The sequence below is a fragment of the Python bivittatus genome, unplaced genomic scaffold (genome assembly GCF_059951505.1).
Source record: "Python bivittatus isolate LINGU-HERP-01145 unplaced genomic scaffold, Pbiv_v1 ctg000670_np1212, whole genome shotgun sequence".
Classification (NCBI taxonomy): Eukaryota; Metazoa; Chordata; class Lepidosauria; order Squamata; family Pythonidae; genus Python; species Python bivittatus.
Window position 1 is genome coordinate 12,479,975 of NW_028277094.1, and position 24,061 is coordinate 12,504,035.

Below are 24,061 nucleotides of genomic sequence, written 5' to 3' on the forward strand. Positions count from 1 at the left end.
GGATGCCAGCCTGTGAAACAGTGTCTGGAGTAGAACCTGCACAAGCATTTCTGCCGGGACAATTCAGCTGTGGAAAACTGAATCCACCGGACAAAAGCTTCTGGAGTAACTCCAGATTATCTAGATCTGTAGGATAGTCTCTTCTGAACTGGGTACATGGAGACCCCACGCTATGGAGACTGTTGGCCTGGGAAACCATAGTCTAAACTGATTATATTTTTGTAAGATCTTTCTGTTCTCTAGGCTGCCCAGCATTTGCTGCAATAGACTAACATGCTCCCCACCCGAAAGAGGTGCAGAAAAAGTTACTGTGAGTCACAGTTCGGCCATTTTTCAGCAGACATCAAAACCCAAGTCAGGCCGTGAATCTCTGGACACCCACTGGGGTGGCAAGGGAGGCTCAAGAGGACCCAGAGGATAGGAATCTCTTGGGGAGACTGGCAGCTGAACTGGATTGCCAGTGGGGACCTTGCCAAGATGGGGGGCAGGACCCGGTGTGACAATGAAGCTCAGCTCTTGGTTCACAGAAGGAAATCACTTCCCAGCTTCCAACCGCGCTCTTAAGTTGTTCTGAGAGTCCTCACTGGGAGATTCCGGGCAAGGAATGAATTTCGAAAGCCTCTCCTCAGCCCAGCTGAAGAACCAGAGGAAGAGGAGATGCCGCAGCGATGCGTGAAGTGGAGGGAGAAGGAAGCGCCACCCCAAGCTTCTCATTGGCACAGGGTTAATTTTAACTCAGGGGCTCCGAACGGCTTGATCCCCTTGAGGAATACGAGGGCAGGGAAATGAGAGAGGGAACTATCTGGGGAGAATCAGGACTCCGGGGTCCATACTCCTGACCCACAAGCCATATGACACACCCACTCAGAGGCGCACACAGAAAAACCCGCCTCCTGTCTCTTCCCATGGGCTGGAGGCCTGGCCAGGGAGGAATATTTGGCTCCCGCCAAACTGCAGCGGCCAAAAGAAACCGACCTCCTTCGCCTGGACAGTAATGCAGCCATCTTGCTGTAGTGGCATAAAGCTGGCGAGGGTTTGTGCCCCCACAGTCGCTCAGCATGGGTAGAAGAACAGAAGGCCAAACACGCAAACGGCTTATCCAAGGGGAAAAGGGGTCCTCCAGCGGTACCACCTTGAGGGCAAAAGAACACGTCAGCAGGGAAATTGCAGACTCCACTTGCGACAGGCAGCTGAAAATCAGATAGGAACTACAGGATTTTAATCTAAAAATCTACCCCAAATTGTGGGCAGGGAGAGAGCAGGAAGCACGAGAACTAAATCCAAACCACAGCATACTTTTGGCCTGTTCGGCGGGTTTCCTCGTGTAAGATGTGGGCCAGCCTGCGCCAGTGCTCAGAGACCCCGCAGCTAGGAACTGCCCCAGCCCAGCCCTCGATGGTCCTGCACCCCACGGGCGCTCCGATGGCGGCAGGGCACGTTGCCTGCGCTGCGTGTCCCAAACCGCAGCAGGGGGGCATTTCATGGCGGAGGAGGGCAGCCATGTCCTGAGGCCGGGAAAGGGTGGCCCAACCCCAGAGCGTGAGGCGAAGCAGGGGAGAAGTCAGGAGGCCCTCCTCTGCCCCCTCTCCCCCGCCTGCACCAAGAAGGGCTCCACGTCTTCCTGGGGCACAGGGCGTGCTTCCTACTGCTTCCTCGGCCTGCCCCAGCGCAGAGCCGGCAGCCTGACTCCGCTGCTGCTGCCGCTGCTGCCGCCTTGAATAACCCAGAGAGAGCCGCCGGGCACCGGACCCGCATGGACAGGATGGGGCTCCCGGGGAGCCCACGTGGGACTCCCGGGCCCCCAATCCCCCTGAAAGGTCTCTTCCGCCATTCCTGCAGCCAGCCTGTCTCCTGGCTCGATGCAGACGGCAGCCGGGTTGCTAGGCAGCAGCAGGAAGATGTCAGGAGGGGAAAGGAGCCCACGTGAAACGGGCTTCGCTCGTGGCCCAACCGGCTCTCCCCTCCGCTGCAAGGAAGCCACGGCACGGCACGGCACGGCACGGCCCCGGCTGCCTGGCCAGTCCCCCTTCCATGCTCGGGAAGCTACCGGACGGTCCCGGATGACAGCTGACCTTTTAGCAGTGCCGAACTGCGGGCCCTCCCTGCGATCAAACAGGGGAAGCCCTGAACAGGGGGCAGAACCGGCCTTCGTCGGGGCACAGGGCTGAACTCAGGCGGATGCAGGTGCGTCCTCGTCCACCCCCCCGAATCTTGACTTATCGCTGACCCCCAGGGTGAGGCTTGACAAAAGATTACGGGAGTATGGGTGACGCGCGGAACCTATTGCTGCAAGAAAAATAGCGGGCACCGCTTTTAGCTGTGAGACTGCTTTGTTCTTCTAACTTTCAGAGCCTCGTTTTTATCTAGAGTGGGGACCCTGCTGGCTTAAGGGGGAAAGCCTCCACGTAGGAGAAAAGCAGGCTGCTCCAGGAGGTCTTAAGCACAAGTGAACTCCAGAGAGAAGGAAGAAATTAGATCCCCCCCCTTTGCAACTCTTCTGCCCCCTCCTTTCTGAATCAGACTGAACCCTTGCACAGCCTCGTTCTCATCCCCTGGACCTCATAAATTCACAGGAGGCGAACCTGAGACCTTCTCCTGCAGAGCAGCTGCTCCCTTCCCTTGGCTTTGCCCCCAGCTGCTTCTCTGCAGCGTCAAGACCCTCACCTTGGGCAAGGTGCTGCTGACCCCCACGGCCAGGCCGCAGACTCGTGCGGGCAGCTCAGTCCTGCTCTCAGTCACTCTCACCAACCGTGGCTTTGGATCTTGGCCCCCCGTTGCTCTTCCCTGGAATATTGAAAAAGCAGCCTGGTGAAACCATGGGGATCGGAGCAGAAGCTACAGAGAAAGAAGGGCTTCTGTTTTGAAAAGGAACACGCAAGAGGACCTTGCCAGCTGTTGGCCTGGATCTGGGGACGTCGAACTCTTCAGGAGCAAGAGAACAGCTTCCGGACCGAGCTGCAAAGGGCCTGACTCCTGGGAGCTCTACCCGGGACTACGTACCCCCCAGGTGAGCCTCCACGCAACTTCTTGGCTGCATCCGCAGAACCCCTGCCAGGCTCCTGAAGAGGCACAAGGGGAGCAGAACCCACTTTCTGCCAATCCCGTCTGCAGCTTCCCTACCAGCATGGTGGCGGCTCAGATGGTTTTAAAACACCCGGAAGATTGTATGCACGTTTGTCTAAGACCTACACTGATTAGCAGTGCCAGAGAGCCGCACATTTACTAATCCTTCCTCCTGGAGCCACCTTCTCTCAAAACTGCACCTCTGGGCTCCTAAGCTGTTGACCGGGCTACAAGCATCCACCTGCCAATTCCATCTAAGCTCTGCTGTTGCCATGAGGATGAAATATTTGTTCTTTCCTCTTTTAAAAGATAAGCACTGAAAATCACTGATACTAATTTCTCAGCCTTGGCCAGTTAAAACGGAGCTCATTAAGAAGGCCTCAAGGCTGGGGTGAAGGAGAAGCAGGCTTCCACACAGGGGCATGCACCCTCGCAATCGGCCGGGAGGTGTCTGTTCCCTGCCTTGAAATTTTGAAAGAAACCTGAGAACGCAAGGAGGTCATTACTAAGGAAGGACGGTGGAGGCAGGAGGGAGGAGAGAAGGGGGTGGCGGGGTGGGGAGGAGCCATTCTAAGGCCAACGCCGAGGGCCAGCCTCCCCCCACCCTTGCCTGGGCCAGTCTGGGGCCAGGGCAGCCTCGAATCAGGGCAGGGACTTGAATCCCCCCAGAGGTAGCAGGGGGATCCAAAACTGGCTGGGGAAAGCCATAAAGACAATAAAGACTCCTGGAGTCCCGTCCTAAACCTCCCCGTGGACACCCACGGCATTCTTCTCAAACATCTTTCTGTCCAGCTCAGCAACCGAGAGAGAAGGGCAAGGAGTCACGTCACCAGAGCAAAGGTAGATTTGGGGCTTGGGGAGAAATGGCTTGGGCGGGAGTGTGGGGCAAAAAGCCGTTCCACACCACTGGCACAAAGCAAAGTAGGTGTCAGTGAGCTGTAAAATGCGCACAATGAAAACTGGCAAGAGGGAGAGCATGGAAAGCCCCTCGTTCAGGTGGCACACGGGTCTCACCTGCAGTGCCTGGCCCTCTTGACCCCCCGGGCTGACATCTTCCTGGGTCTTGGAGGGGCCCCCAGGCTCCAGATCAGCAGATCCATCTTGCTGGCAAGCAGAGAGCAAGTTCAGCTCGTAGCATTCCTGAATGTCTGGAAGACAGGCCGAAAGATGCCTTAGAGAAGCCACCTCAGAAGACCCCCCCCTGCCCTTCTCCCTGGCCGAGAACCCCACTGGAAGACCCTTGGGCCCAGAGGCTGCAACCTCACGGGCATCACCAGTTGCCCTCTGAGGAAAACGCAGTGAAGCTTGCCCTGCGCTTTTGGAGACCCACAACAAGCAAGCTGATAGGTTGGGGCCCCAGAATGTATCTTCTCCCTCCCCAGGATGGAAAGAGCTGAGCCCTCCCAAATACAACTCCCAGAGGTTGCCAGCGGTGCCCAGCCATGCCCCACCTCCCCACAGCCCCTCATCAGAATCAAAGCGTGGGGGTCTCCAGCAGGGTGGGTGAACCTTCGCCCGCCTCTGCCTTCAGAGATCCTGACAGCCTCTTGGGAGAGTCTGTGTGAGGCAGCCTCCCACCCAGAAGCGGGCAGGGCCCCTCCTTGGAAAGGAGAACCACCTACCAGCCACCCTGCAGGGCATGGCCTCACCCCCCTGGTCAGGAGAGCCAGCCAGGAACGCCCAGGCAGGGTCTCACCCGCTGAGCCAAAGGGGCTGCCATGGCTAGATCAGCTCTGCTCTGGCAGAGGAACCCTGAGCTGAGCCAGCAAGGGGAGCAAAGATGCTCCCCACCCCCCCACCCCCGTGAGAAGCCTCTCCTGCGCCCCCACCTGGCTGAGCTTCTCATATTAGGCTACAAGCCTCGAAGCTGGAAATGTCTCTGAGGGAGTAACTGCACAGAGGCTGCAGAACGTATCCTGCAGAGACTCCTGTCTTTGTTGGACATGGCTCTGGGGAGGCCTGAGCATCACCCCCCAAACAGCAGCTCTGGTTTAGGGGAGCCTGCTCCCAGGTGCATCCCCAGGAATGGGCATAGCCTGTGCTCTTGGCTGCTCCCAGCCACCCTTACCCAGCAGGGCCTGGAAAAGCTCGCTCTGAAATACGTGCACCACTTTCTCAATGGAGGCTCGCAGGGGCTGCTCCGCCAGGGACCCCAAAATCCTCTGATACCGGGCCAGGATCGCCACAGCTCGCTGAGTGTCTGCAAGGCAAGAGCAAAGCTTGAGGGCCCGGGGACTCATCCAGCAAGGCCTTCCCCCCATTCCCAGGACACACAGCTCCTCTTCTGCAAACGCAGGTCCCCTTCAGCTGGTAGAGAATTCCTCCTTCTCTCCCTGTTGTCTCCAACCCTGGGGTTGGAATCCTCTGACTCCATGGTCTGCGCTCACACATTCAGGGCAAACAGGCGTCCAGTACCAGGACTTTCCTGTAACCGTGGCAAGAGCAGGCCTGCCAGCACCAAGGAGCAGCGGTTCTGAGGGTTCGGTGAAAGCGTCTATGCCGGTCCTACCTCGACATACAGCCAGGGACCGCTGGAGGAAATCTCCTCTGAGGAAACACCGCCATCTCCATTGGAGTGACCCCAAGCTTGCTAGCAGGGATGGGAGGAGCTGCTGAGAAGCCTGGGTGCTTCAATTGTCCCTTCCACAAGACCAGCCCTGCACTCTTTGAAAGACTCCCACCCTCATCCTTGAGTTCCTCCCCCAATGCAGGCATCTCTCAGCCATTTGGTTTGGAGGAGGGCCAGAGAGAGCACCAGGGGCTGGCGGGGGAAGGCAGAGACAGCTGAACTGAATGCCTGAGCCTCCTCCTTGGCTCCCTGGCTGGCCAGAAGCCTCTCCCCAGCCCAGGGGCTCCCCTCTGTGAAGAGCAGCCCTAAACAAAGATCCTTGGGCAGAGGCAAGAGGCGGCCAAGCGTCTCTGCCACTCCCAGGAGGCGCCCACTGCTACCCCCCGGGGGCCGTGTCTGCTCTGCCTGCACCCCAGCCTGCAAATCTCCCAACGATCCTTCCTAGGCCGGGCGCGTTCCGCAAATGGGGCCCCAGAAGATTCCAGAGAAGAGGGCAGCCAGGCCTTCCGCTTTCCCGGGAGGGGTCCCACATCCAACCACACCAAACGATGCCCGTCCAGCCCTTGGAGATACTCTTGGCTCAGGCCCGGCTTCGGAGCCAAAGTCCAAGGCTGGGAGGCCTCCTGTGGTGGAAAGAGAAGGGAAGCAGCTTTTCGAGAGGAAGGCACCGACCACACGGACTAGAAGCACAGCTTTTCTGCAGCCCAGAGAGGCCTACGGGTGGCCTTCCTCCCCAGGGGCATCTCAGGTGAAAAGGCGGGAGGACCCCGGGCGGCTGCAGCCTCGCCTCTAGCAGGGGCAATCCCTGCCAGGGAGGGGGAGAGGGAGGGGCGGCGGAAGAGGAGCCAAGAGCCCGGCCGTCGACAGGTGGAAGTCCGCACCACCTGCATCTCCCCGGGGTGCAGCCGCCAGGAGCCCCTCAGGGGCGGCAAGCGTGGCCCCCAGCCCCCCTCCCAGCCCTGTCCCGAAGCTCCGGTTGCTGCCCGGAAAATCTCAGCGCCGCCGGAACTCCTGCTTGGAAGTCCCCGTCCCCCCCCCCGCCGGAAAAGAGGAGAAAGTTCCTGCCCAGCTGGCCGGCGTCCCGCGCCCGGAAAGGCCGTAGCTTCGGGGCCCCTCGAGGTCCGGGGCGGCTCAGCGGCCGAGAAGGTCCCTCCGAGCCGCCCCGGGTCGGGCTGGTCCCGCGGGGGCGCCGATGGTCCTCAGTCCCCCGGCCCCCTCCCCGCGGGCAGCGCCCCCTTACCCCTCTGGCTGCTCATGGGGCCGGGCGGCACGTCCCAGGGAGGAAGGCGGGCGGGCGGGCGAGGGGCGAGGGCGAGGCTGGGCCGCCTGGCCGGAGGGAGGGCGGGAAGAGGCGGCGGCGAAGGGGCCGCCTCCAACTTTCTGGGCGGGAGGACTCGCTGCTGGCCGATCGGGAGGCGGCCGCAAGAAGTGGCTTCTCGGCTGCCGTTTGCAGGCGCCCCGCAGCCGCTCCCCCTCTAGATCATGAGGACTAGAAACCCCGCTCTCCCGCCGCGGGCGACGGCAGCCCCGGGAGGGATCCGACCCACAAAGCCGCCCGAAGCTCCGGAGACAGGCAGCTGGCGGCGAGGGGACTAGAACCGCGGCGGGACTGCGCCCCCTCTCCGCCCCCCTCCTCGGCCGTAGCACCCTGACACTCTCCTGGGAGGGTCACCCCAAACTTTCACATTGCCAAGTTCATCTTCCTTCGGTTCTCCCCGGCTGCGGTTCAGACACACACACCCCCGTGGAATCAACAGCTGGCTTGCGAGCATCCCTCACGTGCGGTGGCCCAGGCGGAGACACGGGTTGTCGCTCTCCGTGAGAATGGCTTTTAGAGCGAGGCATGGTTACTGGAAGGGCACGGTTCTGGCTTCCATTTGCACCATTTTCGTAACTGAACACTTTGTGCGCTCGTTTCCTCACTTACGAAGTTTTGAATTGCAGGGTTTTTTCCTCTTCCTTTAAATTCTTCAGCCGAGCTTGGACTCGGCTTTTGTGCTGTTAACTGGTGAGAATCAGTGCCTGCCAAGGACAGGATGTACCGTACCTGCTCTGGGAATTTATGCTCTCCCTTATTTTCAGGGGTACCCCAATCTGCCAGTTGCAGCCAGTGGAAAGATGCCCCCCCCTTGGACTATTTAGCATCACCCCCAGCGAAAAGAGGATGATTTCCCCAGGAACTATTAGGCTGAGGGGAGAGATGCCTCCATCGTCGGGAACAAGCGTGGTTTGCTGGGCCATTTTAGCCACATCGGTAGCCCACGTCACATTTCTCAAGTGTCAAGTAGAGCCGGGATGGCATTAAACTCAAGTGATACGTGATGGGGAAAAATTCTTCTGCCTCAAGCTTGAGCAGCAAGAGCACAGCCCTCCCCCTCACTCGTTTCCATTCCTTTACAAGTGAATTAAAGAAAGAGTCCTTTTCTCTGCTCATCAGTTTAGCATCAAGCACCTGATGAGCAGATTTTCAGCAACTTCTCACCTCGATAGCTTGATTCTCTCTGCCTTAGCAAAGCAGCAGCCATTATCACCAGCCGTCGCTGTTCCATGGAACCTGTGGAGCTCCTGAGCCGTCTTGGAAATCAACCCGGCAGCTGCTTCCCAAAGCACAGGGCTGGGGGGGACTTGCAGGGCCTGGGAGAAGGGCAGCCGATCCCATGCAGAGATTTAGACGGGTGGGGGGAGCTTGAGAAAGGGCTCTGTTTGGATGGCTTATGGGGGTTGTGTCAGTTAACCCACTTTTCTGAGCTTGTACAAAACAGAAATTAGCTAACCAGAATTGTGTAACGTAAGCCCCATAATATCTAAGCAGGGTTACAATGAACCATGCTTCTTGCACAAACTCAGGCTTTAAAGGATCAAACTTTGACTTAAGGCACTAACCTTGGTGGTTTGGGTGAAGAAGCCTGGGGCTTTCACCCAAGAGGAATTGAGCAGAAACCCCATTCAGCCCTGCCCTGTCCACTACCAGATCCTTTTATCTAGGAGAAGAGAAGCAAGTGGTTTGGAACCCCAGCTCCATCAGAAGCCCATTGTTCCACTGTAGGAGGCTGCAAGTCCCCTGTTCCAAAACAGCAGAGCTGCCTTCCCAAAGAGGCTTTGGATGGTCAGCCCACATGCTCCGCCTCGGTGGCTGCCAGGAAGGGTTGAGTCACTGGGCAGAGTTGCCCTGAAAAGATCCTCTCAATTAGCAGCCCTTCTTTCCTCTCTAGCAATGAACACCCGTTCACTTAGACACAGGAGCTAGGAAGGACTCACAGGTGGGATGCAGAAGAAGTCTGTTCTCTTTCAGAGACCCCCAAAGAATTAAACCATCCCAGATTCCTACATTTTACTGGACACCGACGTGCTTTGCTGCAGGACAGATCACGGTTACGCAGTCGGGAGCTCCAGGGCTTCCGCTGCAGGGAAGCCCTGCAGGGCCACTGGGTCTCCCATCGAGACACAGATGGGCTCGCATAGCTGCCCTGCCCACAGGCCGGCCCGTAGCTTGGAACAGCCCACCCTGGGAGTCGCTTATCGGGTGGATTTTGCCGCAGCCCCAATCAGCTTTTTAAACCCCAATTCCAGGTCTGAGCCTGTGGGAGTTCTCTCCCTCCCCCATCAAGGGGTCCCCTGGAGTAGAAGATCAAAGAAATCAGGCCGAGCTCTGTGTCAAACATTTATATTTATAGCAAAAATAGGCTTTACTCTCTTCCCCACACAATGTTTTGTTCCCACCCCCCAAAACATTTACACAGTAAACAGGTCAGCTGCTGCCCCGTGTGCTGAGCCAGGTCCCACCCATGTCCTCTGCCAGTTGCCCCTTCGTTAGCCATTGACCAAGCCCCCTCCTGTTGCAGTTATTGATCAGCGGCCCAGCCAACAAGGGCCCCCCGTCTGCCCAGCGGAAGCATCACTGTAGCCCAGTCCCGTCAACGGGAGGAGGCCCAGCGCAGAAACTCCCTCTTCGGAACAAGACAAGTAGGACCCCCGAGCAGCGACAGGAAGGGGGGGGAGGCAAGGAGCAAAGCCGAGGCAAGCTGGACATCTGCACCGCTCGGAGGGGAAGCGCAAGTCAGAGGGGGCTTGGGGGGGTCGGCCAAGTGCCAGTAGCACGAAAGGCGGCAGGGGGGCAGCACACTTGCAGGGGGTTGACTTTGGAGGCAAGGAGGGAAGCAACCTCAGGTTAAGGTTGCTGGTTAAGAGCCCTGGGGGGGGTCAAATCTGGCTACCAAGGACAATTTGGATGAAGGAGAGGGGGCGGAGACACTCCCTGAAAGAAGTGCTAGAGACCCTTCCTTCCTGTTCCCCCCACCCCCAGTGCAAGAGAAGGCCAGCAGAAAGCGTCCCTGCTCTCTCTCCAGAAGCCCCCAGTCCAGGGTGGCAGACCCCCTTCCCAACCCTCCAAGGACAGGCCAGTTATAGCCTACGAGCAGCAGGAATGGCACGAGACGAGAGCCCCCCCCCGCAATACTGTAACGGGGACTAAACTGAACAGAGTCGCATGAGTCGACCGCGGAAGAAGCAGGAATGACCTCCGTCCCCTCCGCCAAGTACGTGCAACCCATCCCTCCCCTCCACGGACACCCACAACCTGCGGAGGAGCAAAGCCACAGCCGGCTTGCTGCGGCCACGTTGCCCACCAGCCCTCGGGTTCTCAGCGAGGGAGGCCAGAGGGAAGACGCCACTTTTCACATCTTGGAGGGTGTCAAGTAAACGTGGGGGGACACTGCCAGAGTCCCCCCCCCCGTGCTCTAGGAGACCATGTAGTGCGTGATGGCACGGAGCGCATAGAGGAGCTCGGCCTGCAACCGGGCCTCCAGGATGAGCAGATTCACGTGGACCTGCAAGAGCAAAGAGAAGACGACCTCCAGCCCAGCCGAAAGAAGCCTGCAGCCCTCCGCCACCCAAGGAGTCGGCTGTGGCTGGAGAGGAAGCGCTACACGAGTGGAGGAGGGTAGACCTGGCCTCAGCCTTCCGTCCCAGAAAGGGGAATGCATAAGAACCTCCAATGGTTTTGCTGGGCAGAAGCGGGCTGGGCTTTCAAGATCCTGTTCTTGACTGAATAAAGACCATTCCTAGAATCCCTGCCGTGCCCAGAGGGCTGACAACACACCACTGTGGAGGGCAGCGGGTCTTCCAAGCTTTGGGGGGAGATGGGGGGAGGGCCGGGGTCACAACCCACTGAGCTAACAGGCCAAACACAGGCTAAGGGACCCAATTAGCAAAGCTCATCCCAGTAAATGCCTCAGGGACATCAGCTCCCTGCAGTCATAAAGCTGAACAAACTAGCTAACTTTTTCCCAAAATGAGGCAGCCCAAGAATGCCTTTGGCCAAGGAAGAAGGTGGCACGCTGTAGGAAGAAACGGGGCAGGCTACAGATCCCACCCAGGCTTCTAAACCAAAGCGCGTTCGTGGTAAAGACCCGGTAAGGCCTCTCGTTGGCAGAGGCCCCTTCCCACTGCACGCAAGCCAGACTTGCCCAATCTTGTGCTCTCCGTTGCCTGGTGCCACCTCCCAGAATGCCATCCCAGCGACTGCACCCTCCCTGGTACCTCCACTGCAAACCTGGTTGCTGCAGCGTCCCAGGCGGCAACAGAGGCGCCAGAATTAGTAACCGCAAAGAGCCGGATGCCCTACAAGGTCCTCTAAAGTGAGGAACAGGCGCTTCTGTCAGTGGGCAGCATCGACACACGGGGGGGGCACCAAAATACATGTACAAAATACTTCTAAAAATTATAAGGCCAAAACCTTTCAAGGTAGTGCTATCATGGGAAACTGCGGCCAGAAGGACGACCCAGCGGCATCACCACAGAACGGTGCTGGGGAAATTCCACCACCAGTCCCTGCCCTGGCTCTTGCTCAAAGCTGTCTGTGCTGCCAAAGGCAATCACAAAATTTAGCTATGCCTCGTAGAAAGGGTGTTTTTGTTTCCTGAATGCCCCGCACTCAAATTCGCCGGATGGTTCCAGGTTCTAGCCCCAAGCAAGGGCTTTCTCATTTTTCCCATGTGCTCCACACACACAACCCCACCTTTTCGCTGTGCTTGAATTGTTTCCAGAAGCGCTCAAACATCTGGGGATCCATCTTCTCTGGAGAACAAGTCACAGTTTTGATGTACAGCTTGAGAGTCCGGTCCAGGAAATGGTTGACCTCTGCATAGTCATAATCATCGTATCTGGAAGGGAGAGAGAAACAGAATCCAGATTTAGCACCAAAAGAGACTCCCAATTCATCTTTAACACGGCTCGTTTTCGGTATGCTCTGGCAGACCAGGAATTCTTGGGCCAATGTTTAAAAAGTCACAGCAAGTCGTTCACAAAGACCAGGGAAAGAATTCCATCTGAAGCCCCACATCTCCAAAGGCCGTTAAGCCACCGGATGCTTCATCATCCCAAATCCGCCCTTGTTCAGTGAGCAAATTATGGAAAGGCTCAACTGGGCTGGTTCAATTCTGCGAGAGAGGAGCACAAGGCTCCCAAACCCCAGAAGCGACGGAGGAGCACCTGATGCCGAATGTGCAGTGCACGTAGTTCCAGATCCCTCGCTTAAAGGTGGCGTGTTCGCAACCCTGCCGCTTGGCCATCGAGCAGCTGTGAAGGCTGTCGACCTTACGGAATTTTTCGTCCAGCAGATGCCCGATGTCAGAGTACAACCGATTCACCAGCGAGAAGCCGTGGTCCTCCCAGGAGTAATCCTGCCCAGGTGAGAAGGAGGGAGGATCGCTCAGGGAAAGCTAAAGCAGGGGAGGTCAGCAACCTCCCGAGGAAGGGGAGGCCAGCCGAGATCCTCGGCAGTCTTCCGGGACTGCCAGGGGCGCCCCACCTGCACACGGAAGATCTGTGGCTGGTCCTCGTTGCACGGTGCAAACTCCTGGTAGCCAAAGCTGGGGTCCAGGACATAGCAGGAGAGATCTGCAGCACCAGAGAATTCCCCGTCGAAGCCTGGAAGACAGAGCGTGCAGCAAAAGTGCTTCCGAGGAGAGGAGAGGAGAGGAGAGGAGAGGAGAGGAGAGGAGAGGAGAGGAGAGGAGAGGAGAGGGGCTGCCTGCGAGCAGGACGGGAGCTCTGCAGGGGAGATGGCGTGCGAGCATCTCTCAACGGCCTCCAGTCAGACCCCAGGCACCAGACCCAACGTTTCCCGCCCCTACCAGGAGGCTCGCAGGGCGGTCGCAGGCAAGGCCTTCCACAGCCTCTCCTCCTGGACTGAGGGAAGATCTCAGCTGGGCGTTACCTTCCTCCCGCTCAGCAGGCAGCCTCAGCTCTTCCCGGGCCTCGTTTCCCACCTGCAGCCGGTGAACGCGCTCCCGGAGAGACTCCAGCTCCACACAGGAATCCAGGGACTGCAGCGGGGGAGATGTGCAGCAGACGGTTCTTTCCTCTGGGTCTAGGAAGGGCACCCGTGCCCTGCCGCCACGGCCTGGGAGGCTGCACCCCGCGCCCACCGCGCCCCCCCTTCCACTCTTCTGGGCCCACACCGGGACCCGAGGCACGCACCCGCTTGCGGTTCAGGTGCAGCAGCTCCTGGCTGCAGCCGTTGCCCACGTCGCAGAAGCAGACACTCCCCGGGAGGCCCAGCTTCAGCAAGCCCCGTCCCTCTGGGCCGGCGTCCTGCTCGCAGCCACAGCCGAAAGCAAAGCTGGCCAGAGCGTGGTAGTGGGCGAGCAGCACAACCGCGTGGACCAGCTCGGCCAGCGACCAGCTCTGCTCGCTGATCTTCAGCAGCTTCTGCAAGGTGTGTGCCAAAGAGAAGCGAGCGCTGAATTTCACCAGCGACTGACACCCACAGCTCCCCCCCCATCAAAATTTATCTGCCACAAATGACACCTGTTGGAGTGGGCACACGTGGCCACAAGCACAGCCTCCCGAGCAGGAGCCACAAGTTCCCAAAGACCCCCAGATCATGAGCCAGCTCCACATGGGGAACCCAACCGCAACCAAGCAGAACCCAGGAGGAAACGCCGGCTTCCAAAACTTCTGCCGCTGCGTCTTGCTGGGGCTAAGCTTAAGCCCAGGTCTCAGCCGTTCCTCCCCACCCAGACCTAAGAGCCTCTGACACCGGGAAGAACCTCAGCTGCATCTCCCGCCGGGCCACGGGTTGAGATGGGGAGGTGATACCGGTAACATCCGAGCTCCTGCTGGTGGACCACCTGCCCCAGCGGCCTCGGGGGTAAACGGGGCGGGAGAGCCCCGTGGCACCATCTGATTGAAACTCTCCTCTCATAACTGTAACACCTTGTTACAGCCATGTCCTCAAAGACTTATTCCACACGCTTATTTTTATGCGGGGGCAGGGAGAGCCCATTCACTCATTCTTAAAACTTGTGTTGACCCACGGAAGCTATCTGGGATGGAAGAATTTGAGCCACGGAAGAGCACCCTTTCCAGGGCAAGGACAGGGTGGGGTGGGAGAGAAATGCCCAGCCTTCATTCCCTTGAACTCCCTTTGCAAACAGCCTATGCAAAACAGAGACCCTGCCTCCATTTCCCCTGACTTGTCACCCTCAGCACCAGTCCCAAAACATCCAGAAGATGGTTGACCAGGCAGGAGCTTGTCTGCATTATCTGGGTGGAAGCATTATTAGTGCTGATCATGGGGGGCAGGCACTGTGGACACAGACATCAGAGCAGCATCCAGATTGCCATAGGGGAAAAATGCTGCCCCTCCACGGGCCCTAAGTGTGCTCTCCACCCTGGTCTATTACCTCAATGTGCTCTTTGCAAACAAGCCAGGGGCGGTGGGCCAAGACCTTGTTGATTTCACTGAGCCGGCGGAGTTTGGGGGGGATATAGTCCAGCCCTCTCAGCCACAGGGGGTCACCGCCCACCCGCAGGAACTGCAGCACGTGAAGATTCACCAAGTACCGACACCGATGCCGGGCGGCTGCCTGCAAGAGACACACGAGGGCCGTGGTGCTAAGATCAGCAGGGAAGGCCCCCAAAGCCAGGGACCTTGCTCAGCATGGTCCCATCCTGCCCCGTGGGATCGGCTCTCCAGCTCAGAATCCCACCCAGCGCCCCCAACCCAGAGAGTCAGTCCAGCACGTCCTGATCCCTGCTTGGCATGGTTTCCATCACAGCCCTCCTCCCTGCTTTTGCTTGGAGGGGGCGACGGAGACTCCGTGGCCTATCTTCAAGGGTTCTGCAGGGGACGAGCACACACGTCCCATCACGATGGATTTACGAGACATCATTCCACAAAGGAAACTGAGCCAGCCGCAGCTCCAAAACAACCATTTGTTGGTTTTGAGTGGCAAAAAGATGGGGGGGGGGCGCTCAGCAGTGGTAGCAAGCAAAAGGAGCGGCAAGCAGGCAGCCCCCAGCCCCACAAGCTGCATGCAGTTGGCCCCTGGCTGAGCTGCCTCTGGCAACGCCGGAAGAGGAGGCTCTCGCTGCTCGCCAGGACAGGCGCCACAGGCCCCAACGCTCAGGACTCCGTGGCTCGGCACTCACCATGATGGCGATGAAGTGGCGGCAATCGAAGGGCAGCGGCCCGTCCATGTGCAGCAGGTAATGCTGCATCCGGAGGAAGCTGTCCAGGTAGTGCGGGTGATAGCCCATCTGCTGGGCGATGGCCTCGATCCGCCCCCTGCTGGCCAAGGCCTTCACAAAGAGCAACTGGGGAGGCCTCTCCTTGTCGGCGGTGCTCATCTTGGCCAGCTAGATGGGAAGGGCAGAAAAGGGAGAGATCTTGGAGCAAGACCCGCCAGACTCTGGGCGATCAACGGCGGGGGGGGGGGGAGAAGAAGTGCAACCAGCTCGCTGCAATTCGCAGGTCCAACTCCTCGAGCACCGAAAGCGCCTGATGTCACCCAAGGGCATGGAAGGAGTACCTGGCTGGGCAGACAGGGTGGGGGGCTGGGTTTTTCTGCTCAAGGCATATTTTTGGCAAGAAAATCATAGGGGTGGAAGTCACATCTGGAACGAAAGGAAAGTAGGCTGTGCAACTCGTACACATCAATCAGTTGCAGTAAGTTTTTCAGCCTGCTTAGTTGAGGGACACACAGCCCTCCACCTGAATTTTAGAAACCCCACATAACCCTCCGTGCCCAGATGTAAATTTCACCAGCCACTGTCTTTGTACTTGAAGGCTGCTTGCAAGATAGAAGCTTCCCCCTGCCCTGCCTTCAAAAAAAAAAAAAGCAAGATTTTTTAAAGCCCCCCCCAAGACATACCCAGAGCAGATGCTGCCAGCCCTTAGAGACAGAAGTCTCAAAACCCAAATTTGCACCTTTCCCCAAATCTGCAGCTGGTCCCCCCAGGAAGTCCGGGAAAGTCTCAGTCCGACACCTCCTCCCCCAGCCCCAGCCACTTCCCACACCAGGTAAACAAGGGTGCTCGTGGGAGGAGGACTGGCCCTGACCCCGGTGGAAGGGGGGAGCAACTCAGAGAAAGCAGGGGGGCTTTGGGCTCCACATCCACCACCTTTCTAGCAAGGGGCCCTTCAAGGGCCAGGGGCCAGCCAGAAAACCCCCAGCAAAAGGAAACCACTCAATGAGCCTGCACCCCAGCCCAGGAGATAAGCAAGCCCCCTGCAGTGGGAAGCCCGCGGGCTGAGTCTACCCTCCAGGACGGCCTTATCGAGGCCATTAAGGATGCATCTCCCCAAGATTCAGGGACCATCCCAGGGGCTAATTGGCTGAGGACAGGGGGAGGGGGCATGGAGTGGAAAATTACTCTGCCACATGCCAACCGAGCTTCCTTTCCCACTCCTGAAGACCTCACAGTAACACCCCGAGTGCTAAAATTAAAGCAGCAGCCTCAGAAAGCGGGAGGCGGAACTGCCAAGAGGGGCTCCGGGACTTTAGAGGCTCCGCCTGGCCTCCCAGAAGGCTCTGCCCAGCACTGGGCAGAGCCCAGAACTGGGGGTCTCAGCAAGGACAAAGAAGGCTGGGGGGCCGTGGGGGGAGCCCCATTTCCAGGCCCCCTTCCCAAGCAAAAGCAGAGGAACCACTGCAGTGCCAGCCTGAAGACGAAGAGGCGAGGGAGGGCCTCACCCCAGTCACGAGCACCCTCGCCCCCCCTGAGAAAATCTTCCCCCCTCCTCAGGGGCCCCTCCAAGACCACCCCTCCTCCTTTCGGGGTGTGCACACACGCGCACACACGTTTCGGGAGAGGCCCAAGGGCTGGATGCCGGAGGCGGCCGCTGCTTTCCCACCCCCTCTGGGGCCGGCACTGGGCAAGACGGGGGCTGAGCCAGAGCGCCACATCCCCCCAACCGCCCAGCCACCCGGACGTCGGACGGGGAGCGAGACAAAGCAGGGCAGGCAAAACAAAGAAACGGGCTGCGGCCCTCGAGACAGCAGCAAATTGGGGCAGCGCACGGGGGGCCGCTTTCGCGGAGGCGATCCGAGCCGCCCCCAGAGGCAAAGCTCGGCCCCCTCCCGAAGGGGCAGGGAGCGCGCCCTCGGCACCTGGCCGGGAGGGCCCAGAGGAACACGCCCCCTTCCCGGGGCAGCGGCGGCAGCAACAGCTGGACCGGCTCCGCGCCTCCCCGCGCAGCCCGGTCCATTGTCTCTCCCGGCCGGTCCCAGCTGCGGCAGCAGCAGCAGCGCGGCGCCCCCTGGCGGCGCGACCGCCGAACCGCAGGAGGAGAACGAGAAAAACAAGTTTGATTGGCAGCGCGGGGGGGGCCGAGGCCGGTCCACCGGCGGCGGTTCGGGCTGGGAGGTTCGCCTCCCCGCCTCCCCCGCTCGGGCAGGGCAGGGCAGGGCAGGGCAGGGCAGGGCGAGGCGGGCGAGGCGAGGGCGCGCCGCAGCGCGAGGGGCGCGGAGCGGGTCGCGCCCCCTTCCACCGCGGGCACGGACCGTCCCCGCCCGCGGGCACCGGGAAAGCGGGCCGGGGGCCCTGCGGGCGGGGTGGCGGGGCCCCGCCGCCCCGTGCCGTGCCCGGGGCGTGGGCGCCACCTCCGCCGGGGCTCCTCTGCAGGGGGAGCCCGGCCGCCCCCTCGGCGGGCTGGCTCCCTTACCTGCAGCCTCTGGCACGGCTTTCCGCGGGGGGGCTCCGTGCTCGGGGGGCAGAGGATCATTTTCGCCGGCCGCCGGCCGGGGCCGCCGCCGCCGCCGCCGCCGCCGCCGGACTTGCGCCGCGACCGACCGGGAGGCTGGAGGCGCGGGCAGCCCAGCCGGAGTCGGGGCGCGAGGGGGCGTGCCCACCGCCCGGCGCCGTTCATACACCGCAGCGGGGGCGGGGCCGGCCCGCCGCCCGGCCAATCGCGGGCGGGAGGCGGGGCAGGCGGCCGGCGGAGGGCGAGGCCACGTGGGGCCGAGTGGAAAATTCCCTGCCCGTCAAGCGGCGAGGCTCCGCCCCGCGAGAGCAAAGGGGCGTGGCCGCGGATCCAGCGTGGTGTCCCTTGACAGCTCTTAAGGGAGCCGCGTCCTATTTTCGCGCGGAGCCCGCGGAGGTCGGTCCGGCCGGGCAGAGGCTCGACCGGAGCGGGCTGGGATTATCTGTGAGCGGCTTCCCCGCCTCTCTGCGTACGGTTTACGGCGCAGACGGCAGGTTCAGTACCGCCCGGCCGCGGCTTGCGAAGGGACGCCCGGCTGTAACGGGGCTCAGCCGCCCGCTTCCAGGAGCCCCGCGGGGGAAGCGATTCTGAATATCCAGTCAGCGTTTATCTGAGGGCCTTGTTCCTCCGTGGCGTCGTGATCGAGTCGCCCAGCTGAAAGATCCCCGGGCCGGGCTGCTCGGAGGAGCCGCTGCCGGCGCGGGGTCCGGCGGGCCCCAGCCCGGCTTTGAGCGGGGGCCCGCTGCGGGCTTCACAGACGGGTCAGGAAATAAGAGCAAGACGGGTGGGCTTTTCCAAGGGACCCGCCTGGGGCTCCTTGCTGCGGGTCTCCGTCCCGCGCGCCCTAACCAAGAGAGGTGAGGCACCGACCCGGCAGCGCACCTGATAGTAACCTTTGCCGCCTCTCGGTGCCTGCCCGGGGCTGGGCATGGCCAGCCTCCTGCGTCCACCACCGCCGAAAGCCACCAGGTAATTAATTAGCCTTTGCCATTTCTTCGGGGACAAAGCATGCCCCCCAAAAGACGAGTCCCCCAGTGCAGTTCCTTAGGAGCTTTTCTGGCTGTGCAAGATTTGCAGGGTGAAAGACAGCTTCCTCACCTTTTTATGCGGCAGCGCCAGTGGCAGTGAATGGAGCAGGGGCCCCTAAGCGTTTCACGGTCCCTGGGTGCCCTTGGCAGCAGCGGAATGAATGCCAGACGTGCCTCCCTGGGACAGCACGTAACGCTCCGGCAATGCCTTGAGCTCCACACCCGGAGGGGGACCCAAGAGGGCGGTCCAGCGTTTGAAATGTTCAGATGAATTGCCACTCTCCATTCAAATTCGTTAAAATATACCCCCAAGGGTCCTTCCTGCCCTCTGGAGTCCCCTCTGCCACCCCTCCCTTTCCTAGCTTTTGACCTCCAGACCTAGGATGCAGGTGCAGGGGGGTGGGAAGGAACAAACACCACTTGGTGCCCAGCCGGCCTTGCGGAGCTTAAAGACCCCCCAGCTCATCACTTCTGGCTGTGGAGGCGGGGCTGGTCCAGAGGGCATTCCCCTTGGCCCCTCTGCAGCACTCCGCCAAGGCGGCCAGGCCACCCAGTGGGCAACTTCAAGGGCAAGACGCCAGCTGCCGGCCAGCCAATGTCCATCCTGCCCCCTCCTCCCCGTTTCTGAAGCCTGTGCTGGCAAATCCCATTTCTGCTGCAGCTTCTCTTTGGAGCCTCCAATCAGGAGCCTCCCTGGTGACATCAGCCTTGAAAGGACATCATCAGCTCCCTCCCGAATGTGAAACAGGCCGGCAGACAATGCAGCTGGAGGTGATCCGGCTCCGCAGCCGTTGCGCTTTCGAGCTTCCACGGGAAGATGGAAGAGGGGCTGGGGGACTCAGGGCCAAGGGCGTTTTATTGGGACGCAAGTTCACAGGGCAGGGGGCAAGGCTGCCCCCATTTGTGCAGCACAGAGGCTGCTGGAGGGGAAGGAACTGAAGCTCTCCCAGGCTTCTCTTTCCAGGGTCAGCGGTGCTTTTCCTTCCGAATGGCCTCCAGTCTCGCCTTGGTGGCGGTGGTCGCTTTGCGTGGCAAGCCCTCCTCATCTAGGCCACTGGCCAACCCAGCTCCGGACTTCCCAGAACTTTTGCCCTGAACAAAGGAGACAGCGCAGGTCACCGGGGCTTCTAGTAACACAGCAGGGGGGGGGGAAGAGCCCACCAGCCACCAGTAGCAACAGGGCAGCACGGTGCCCAGAGCTCCATCCGTCTGCTCTTCAACAGAGAGAGGAAGGAAGGGCAGGAGCAGGAAGGAAGGCTGAGTCCTGGACCCATCACGACCCCTCAGAGACCAGAGGGGTCTGGCTGAGCCTTTCTCTTCCCCAGAGGAGGAGAGGGGAGTCTTACCACCACCTGGTTGGCCATGGAGGACAGGAGAGATTCCATGGTTGGGGGCTTCTTCCCGTCCTGGCTCTTGAGTACCCTAAGGCGGCTTTTTTCAAGGAACTCACACTGGTTGCGAAGGGAGTCTAAGGGCAAGCAAAGGCTCATCAATATATTATTAATATACATTAATAAATTATTGTGAAATTAGTAATAATAGTAACTGCCCTGAAGGCAGGTCCCTCTAATCCTCCCTAATTTGGGTGGGGGGAGGAGAGAAAGGAGGCCAAGAGGGAAGGCATCACTCCCACTTAGCCCCCCTAAGAATGGAGCTGGCGGGGAAGGAAAACAGTCCCTCCTCTCATGGACTGTTGAAGCCAGAAATATGCAAAATTCTACAGAAATTTTAACATGTTTTCTTTAAGAAAGGAAGGACCCCCATCCCCCTCTTCTCAAGTCCAGGAAATACAGAAAGCACTCTCCTTCTGAGGGTCTCTCCCGCCCCCCTCGCTTTTGTATCCGTCCTTGTCTTCCCCCCAACGTTACGCAATCTGCTGGCCATCAAAAGGCCGATGCCACCTGATTTATAACTCTGGACCGTTCCAAGATCTCAGTCTAGAACGTCACAGATGCCCCTTGGGTCCAGAGCTGTTAGCCAGTGTCCTGCCATCTTTCCTCCTTCTGGCAACCCCCGAACCAGCCACATTGCCACTGCTTCATTGTGTGTCACTGTCAGGGGCAGCAGCGGTACCCCACTCCTTCATTTTCCAGGGGAAGAACTGTGAGGGCTCGTGTCTGCTTAGACCACCCCTCTTTTGGACCTGGCAGCTCTCCCCCATTCTGCTCGCTCCTCACGGGGGCCAGAAGCTGTCTCCTTGGAAGGAAAAGGCCCCGCTTCCCTCCAGGAGGCTTCTCCACGGACTCCCTCGGGCTGGGACTAGCACTGAACCCAGATGTGGAGCCAGAGCCCCAGCCCTGCGCCACGGTTTCACCCCCGCAGACCCCTACCCAGCAAATCCTGCGGAGGGAACTTGATGATGGGATGAAAGGCCCGATAGCTGTGTTCATTTTTGGTCCCTGGAGAGAAGGAGGGGAGGAACCCACATTAGCTGCTGGGATCCCGGCGAAGACTTTGGAGATTAGTGGCAAACGCTTTGGTCTGCACAGATACCAGGGTGCAACAGCTGGATATAAGAATGGTCAGGAGGTCAGCCCCAAAACCATGGCATAAGATAGCTGGCCGGTATGCAGACTGTCCCTCGGGCCCAGTCCCCAGTTAAATGGTCCGCTAACAGGGGAGGGAAAGGCCTCTGCTACGGACCTAGCTGGGAAACTGCCCCCCGCCAAGGCGGGCAATGGTTAAGGAGGATTCCGCCCAGGCAGCTGCTCAGAACAAGGCGATACTGGAGAAGATGGTGCTCTGGAGAGATGGGGGGCATTTGTCGACCTCCCAATGACTTTCCAGAAAGTTTGTTTGGAGCAAAAGCAGGTCTGGGACCCTGATGGCCGCCCTCTGGGGCGGCCTGCTCCCTGCACTCACCCACCTGTGGTGCCACGTTCCACTTTACATACATAGTAGGTTCCCCGTGCGGTGAGGAACTTGCTGGCGTTGTCTTCTGGGAACTTGACCAGGAAAATCAGCTTCAGAGTCCCATTCTCTTCACACAAGTCAATGGGGTCTGAGAAGAAACTACAGAAGTAGGGAAGCAGGACCTCCCCCCCAAGGAATGGATGACTTTGCCCCTCTCTCCTCCTTCCTCACTCCATGGGGGAGCCAGTTGGATCCCCTGGGGGTTCAGCTTCCCAGGAGGACAGCAGCATCCCAATATCCCAACCTCCATGGTTCCCAACCCAGCAGAATCACACCATTCAGCCCCTTCCTTTGTAGCTTTATCCTAACATCAAATTCAGGAGTAAACTGAAGAGCCTGAACACCTGATTCGTCCCTCGAGCACAAGGCCAGGAAGTTGGGTGAGCTGCCAGCTTGTGAATTATTGTGCTGCAGGTGCTCTGTGTTTCTATTGGTTCATTTTCATTACCCATGTATTTTTCAGTTGTTTCTAATGTTGTCATCTGCCCAGAGTCACTGGGCAAGTGGAAACCCATACAAATTGAGTGAGCCAGTGAATGAATGCATGGATTAATGAATGAGGTTGTGTGCATGGAAGCCCCACCTGGTTTTGGGGCCCAGAGCTTTCATCTGACCAGGATCCACACCTAAACACCATTGTTCCCAACAGGCATGAAGCCAAGTAACTTCTCTCCATCTCCAAAGTCCTCTTCTTCCTTACCTACCCCAAAGCCATGCTTCTTTATCCAAACACTACAGGCCTTTCTCCCAGAATCTGGGTCTTCCCAATTGCCCGTGGAGACCATAAGTTCCCTCAAGGCTTTATTTCCAGGCAATGGGATATCACAAGGAGTCAATGCCCCTGTAGGGACACTGATGTTTCCCACCACAATTACCACTCATGTGATTCCTTCAAGGGTTACCTAAACTACACTCGGTGGAGTCAAGCTCCAATCCAGCAGACCCCCTAGCCTGACCATCAGCCACACTCCCTCCTGAGCCACGTCTCTGCCAATATCCCAATGATGGGCGGCACTCCCCTCCCTTGGCCCTGGGGGAGCCTTCTCACCTGTCCTGTGCAATCCCACCTTATCACGCAGGTAATGTGTTAGAAGTAAAATGGAGCAATTGATGTTGGCCAAGAACTGCCGGTTGTCTGAAAGGAGAGGAGCCATGGTCACTGCTGAGCGATGCGTTTTCCTGGCTCAGAAGGGTGCCTTCTGCTGCCCTGGCCCATCTCTCCCGGGGAATGTAAGCAGGTCTGGGCCTGACTGGCAACCAGAGCCACCCTCACAAGGGAAGGAAAGGTTGGAGAGGAAAGGATATGCGAGTGGGGAGGGGAGAAGGAATAGCATTCCAACTCTGGCTGTGGCCATTTTCCTCAACCCTTCAGAGGGGCTGAAAAGCTGCCCTAAGGAGAGACATCTGAGATCCAGACACCAATCTGAAGAAGTGCTGAGGACCTCTCTCCCTTCCAAGGCTTCCTCACGGTCTGACTCTTCTGGCACTGGCAGCAGTGACCCACAGAGGCGTGGGCTTCCCTTGCTGGATGCATCCAAGCCAAGATGGAGGGCCATCATGCAGGGTTGCTTGCACTGAATAGGGGATAGGCTCCATGGCCCCAAAGTTTATTTGTCCATACAACCAGCCTTGTGCCTCCAGTCTTTGGAATGACAAAAACATTAATTCTGGATTACAATGATGACTGTGTGGCTAATAAAACATGTTGGTTTTTTTTAAAGGAGCCTGAAGCTGCATAAAGTGGGGTTCGCAACCTGCCCTGGCAATACCCCTGCCGAGTGCCGAGTTTCTGGGGGGAGGGCGTACATTTGGAGAGTCTGCTCCTGGCCCCAAGGAGTCCCAAGAGGCCCTGCCTCAGCTTCCCCATTTGCTTCATCCCAGGGGCCCACAGGAACAGGAGGTGATGGCAAGCCATCCTGCCTGCCCCATGTCCACTCCATGGATCTTTCCTTACCCCCATGCTTGATGCAGATGAACATGCCCCAGCTGCCTTTGGCATGGCTGACAAATTCTCCAGCTGTTGAGCAGCCACAGGGCCATTGTGACATGTCATAATGAACAGCTCTATGAGGCAAGCTGGCAGGAATTTCACCCTGACCTGGGGTTTCCTCAACCATAGTCTGCTGAATCAACCATAATAGGCCAGGTCCTGCATTGCACTAAGCCGTAACAGGGCTTGCCTGGTTTTGGTGGGGAGCCAAATCTAGCAACTGTGGTTTATAAACCCCACCAATTGTGGTTGACTCAATAAATAATAAATAATAACCAAACAAGCAATGGTTTAATACACTTTGCAAATCAGGTCAATGAAATACTCTCTGAGTAAGTCTACAGCGTGTTTAATGAGAACCCATTTCAGGACCATCTTTTGCTTGAGCTCACCATGCATATTGATGAGAATCTTGTAATTATTAATTTGAGGAAAATCTTATGCAGACAGAGGCAGCTAAGTGACAATGCGGTTTGGATGCAACAGCTCAACCATCAAACTAGGACCGA

The 24,061-nt window shown here is 58.7% G+C and overlaps 3 protein-coding genes across 4 annotated transcripts in view; all 3 read right to left on the bottom strand.

Annotated features, from left to right (window-relative positions):
* DLG3 (discs large MAGUK scaffold protein 3) overlaps nt 1-6,996 on the bottom strand; it is a 44,008-nt gene extending 37,012 nt beyond the window's left edge. For both annotated transcript variants that reach the window (XR_015798075.1, XM_088151608.1), the window contains exons 1-4: nt 6,873-6,996; nt 5,132-5,263; nt 4,078-4,211; nt 2,665-2,784 (exon numbers count right to left, since the gene is read on the bottom strand). Coding sequence is in view for 1 of the 2 variants with exons in the window: in XM_088151608.1 (XP_088007734.1) it covers nt 2,665-2,784; nt 4,078-4,211; nt 5,132-5,263; nt 6,873-6,888 (402 nt within the window). In the remaining variant the exon portion in view is untranslated. The remainder of the gene's footprint in view (nt 1-2,664; nt 2,785-4,077; nt 4,212-5,131; nt 5,264-6,872) is intronic.
* Nucleotides 6,997-9,327: 2,331 nt separating this feature from the next.
* On the bottom strand, nt 9,328-17,764 carry LOC103062131 (sestrin-3-like). Its single transcript, XM_088151612.1, has 9 exons — nt 17,583-17,764; nt 15,068-15,274; nt 14,320-14,502; nt 13,112-13,342; nt 12,849-12,957; nt 12,441-12,559; nt 12,122-12,312; nt 11,649-11,793; nt 9,328-10,458 (listed from the first exon to the last, which is right to left on the bottom strand). The coding sequence occupies exons 1-9, from the start codon at nt 17,640-17,642 to the stop codon at nt 10,369-10,371; spliced, it is 1,335 nt and encodes a 444-aa protein (XP_088007738.1). The 5' UTR covers nt 17,643-17,764; the 3' UTR covers nt 9,328-10,368.
* Nucleotides 17,765-17,960: 196 nt separating this feature from the next.
* Nucleotides 17,961-23,973, bottom strand: CUNHXorf65 (chromosome unknown CXorf65 homolog). Its single transcript, XM_088151760.1, has 5 exons — nt 22,611-23,973; nt 21,516-21,650; nt 20,980-21,048; nt 19,996-20,117; nt 17,961-19,741 (listed from the first exon to the last, which is right to left on the bottom strand). Exons 1-5 carry the CDS (start codon nt 22,714-22,716, stop codon nt 19,616-19,618), a joined length of 558 nt encoding a protein of 185 aa, XP_088007886.1. The 5' UTR covers nt 22,717-23,973; the 3' UTR covers nt 17,961-19,615.
* Between the last annotated feature and the right edge of the window lie 88 nt (nt 23,974-24,061).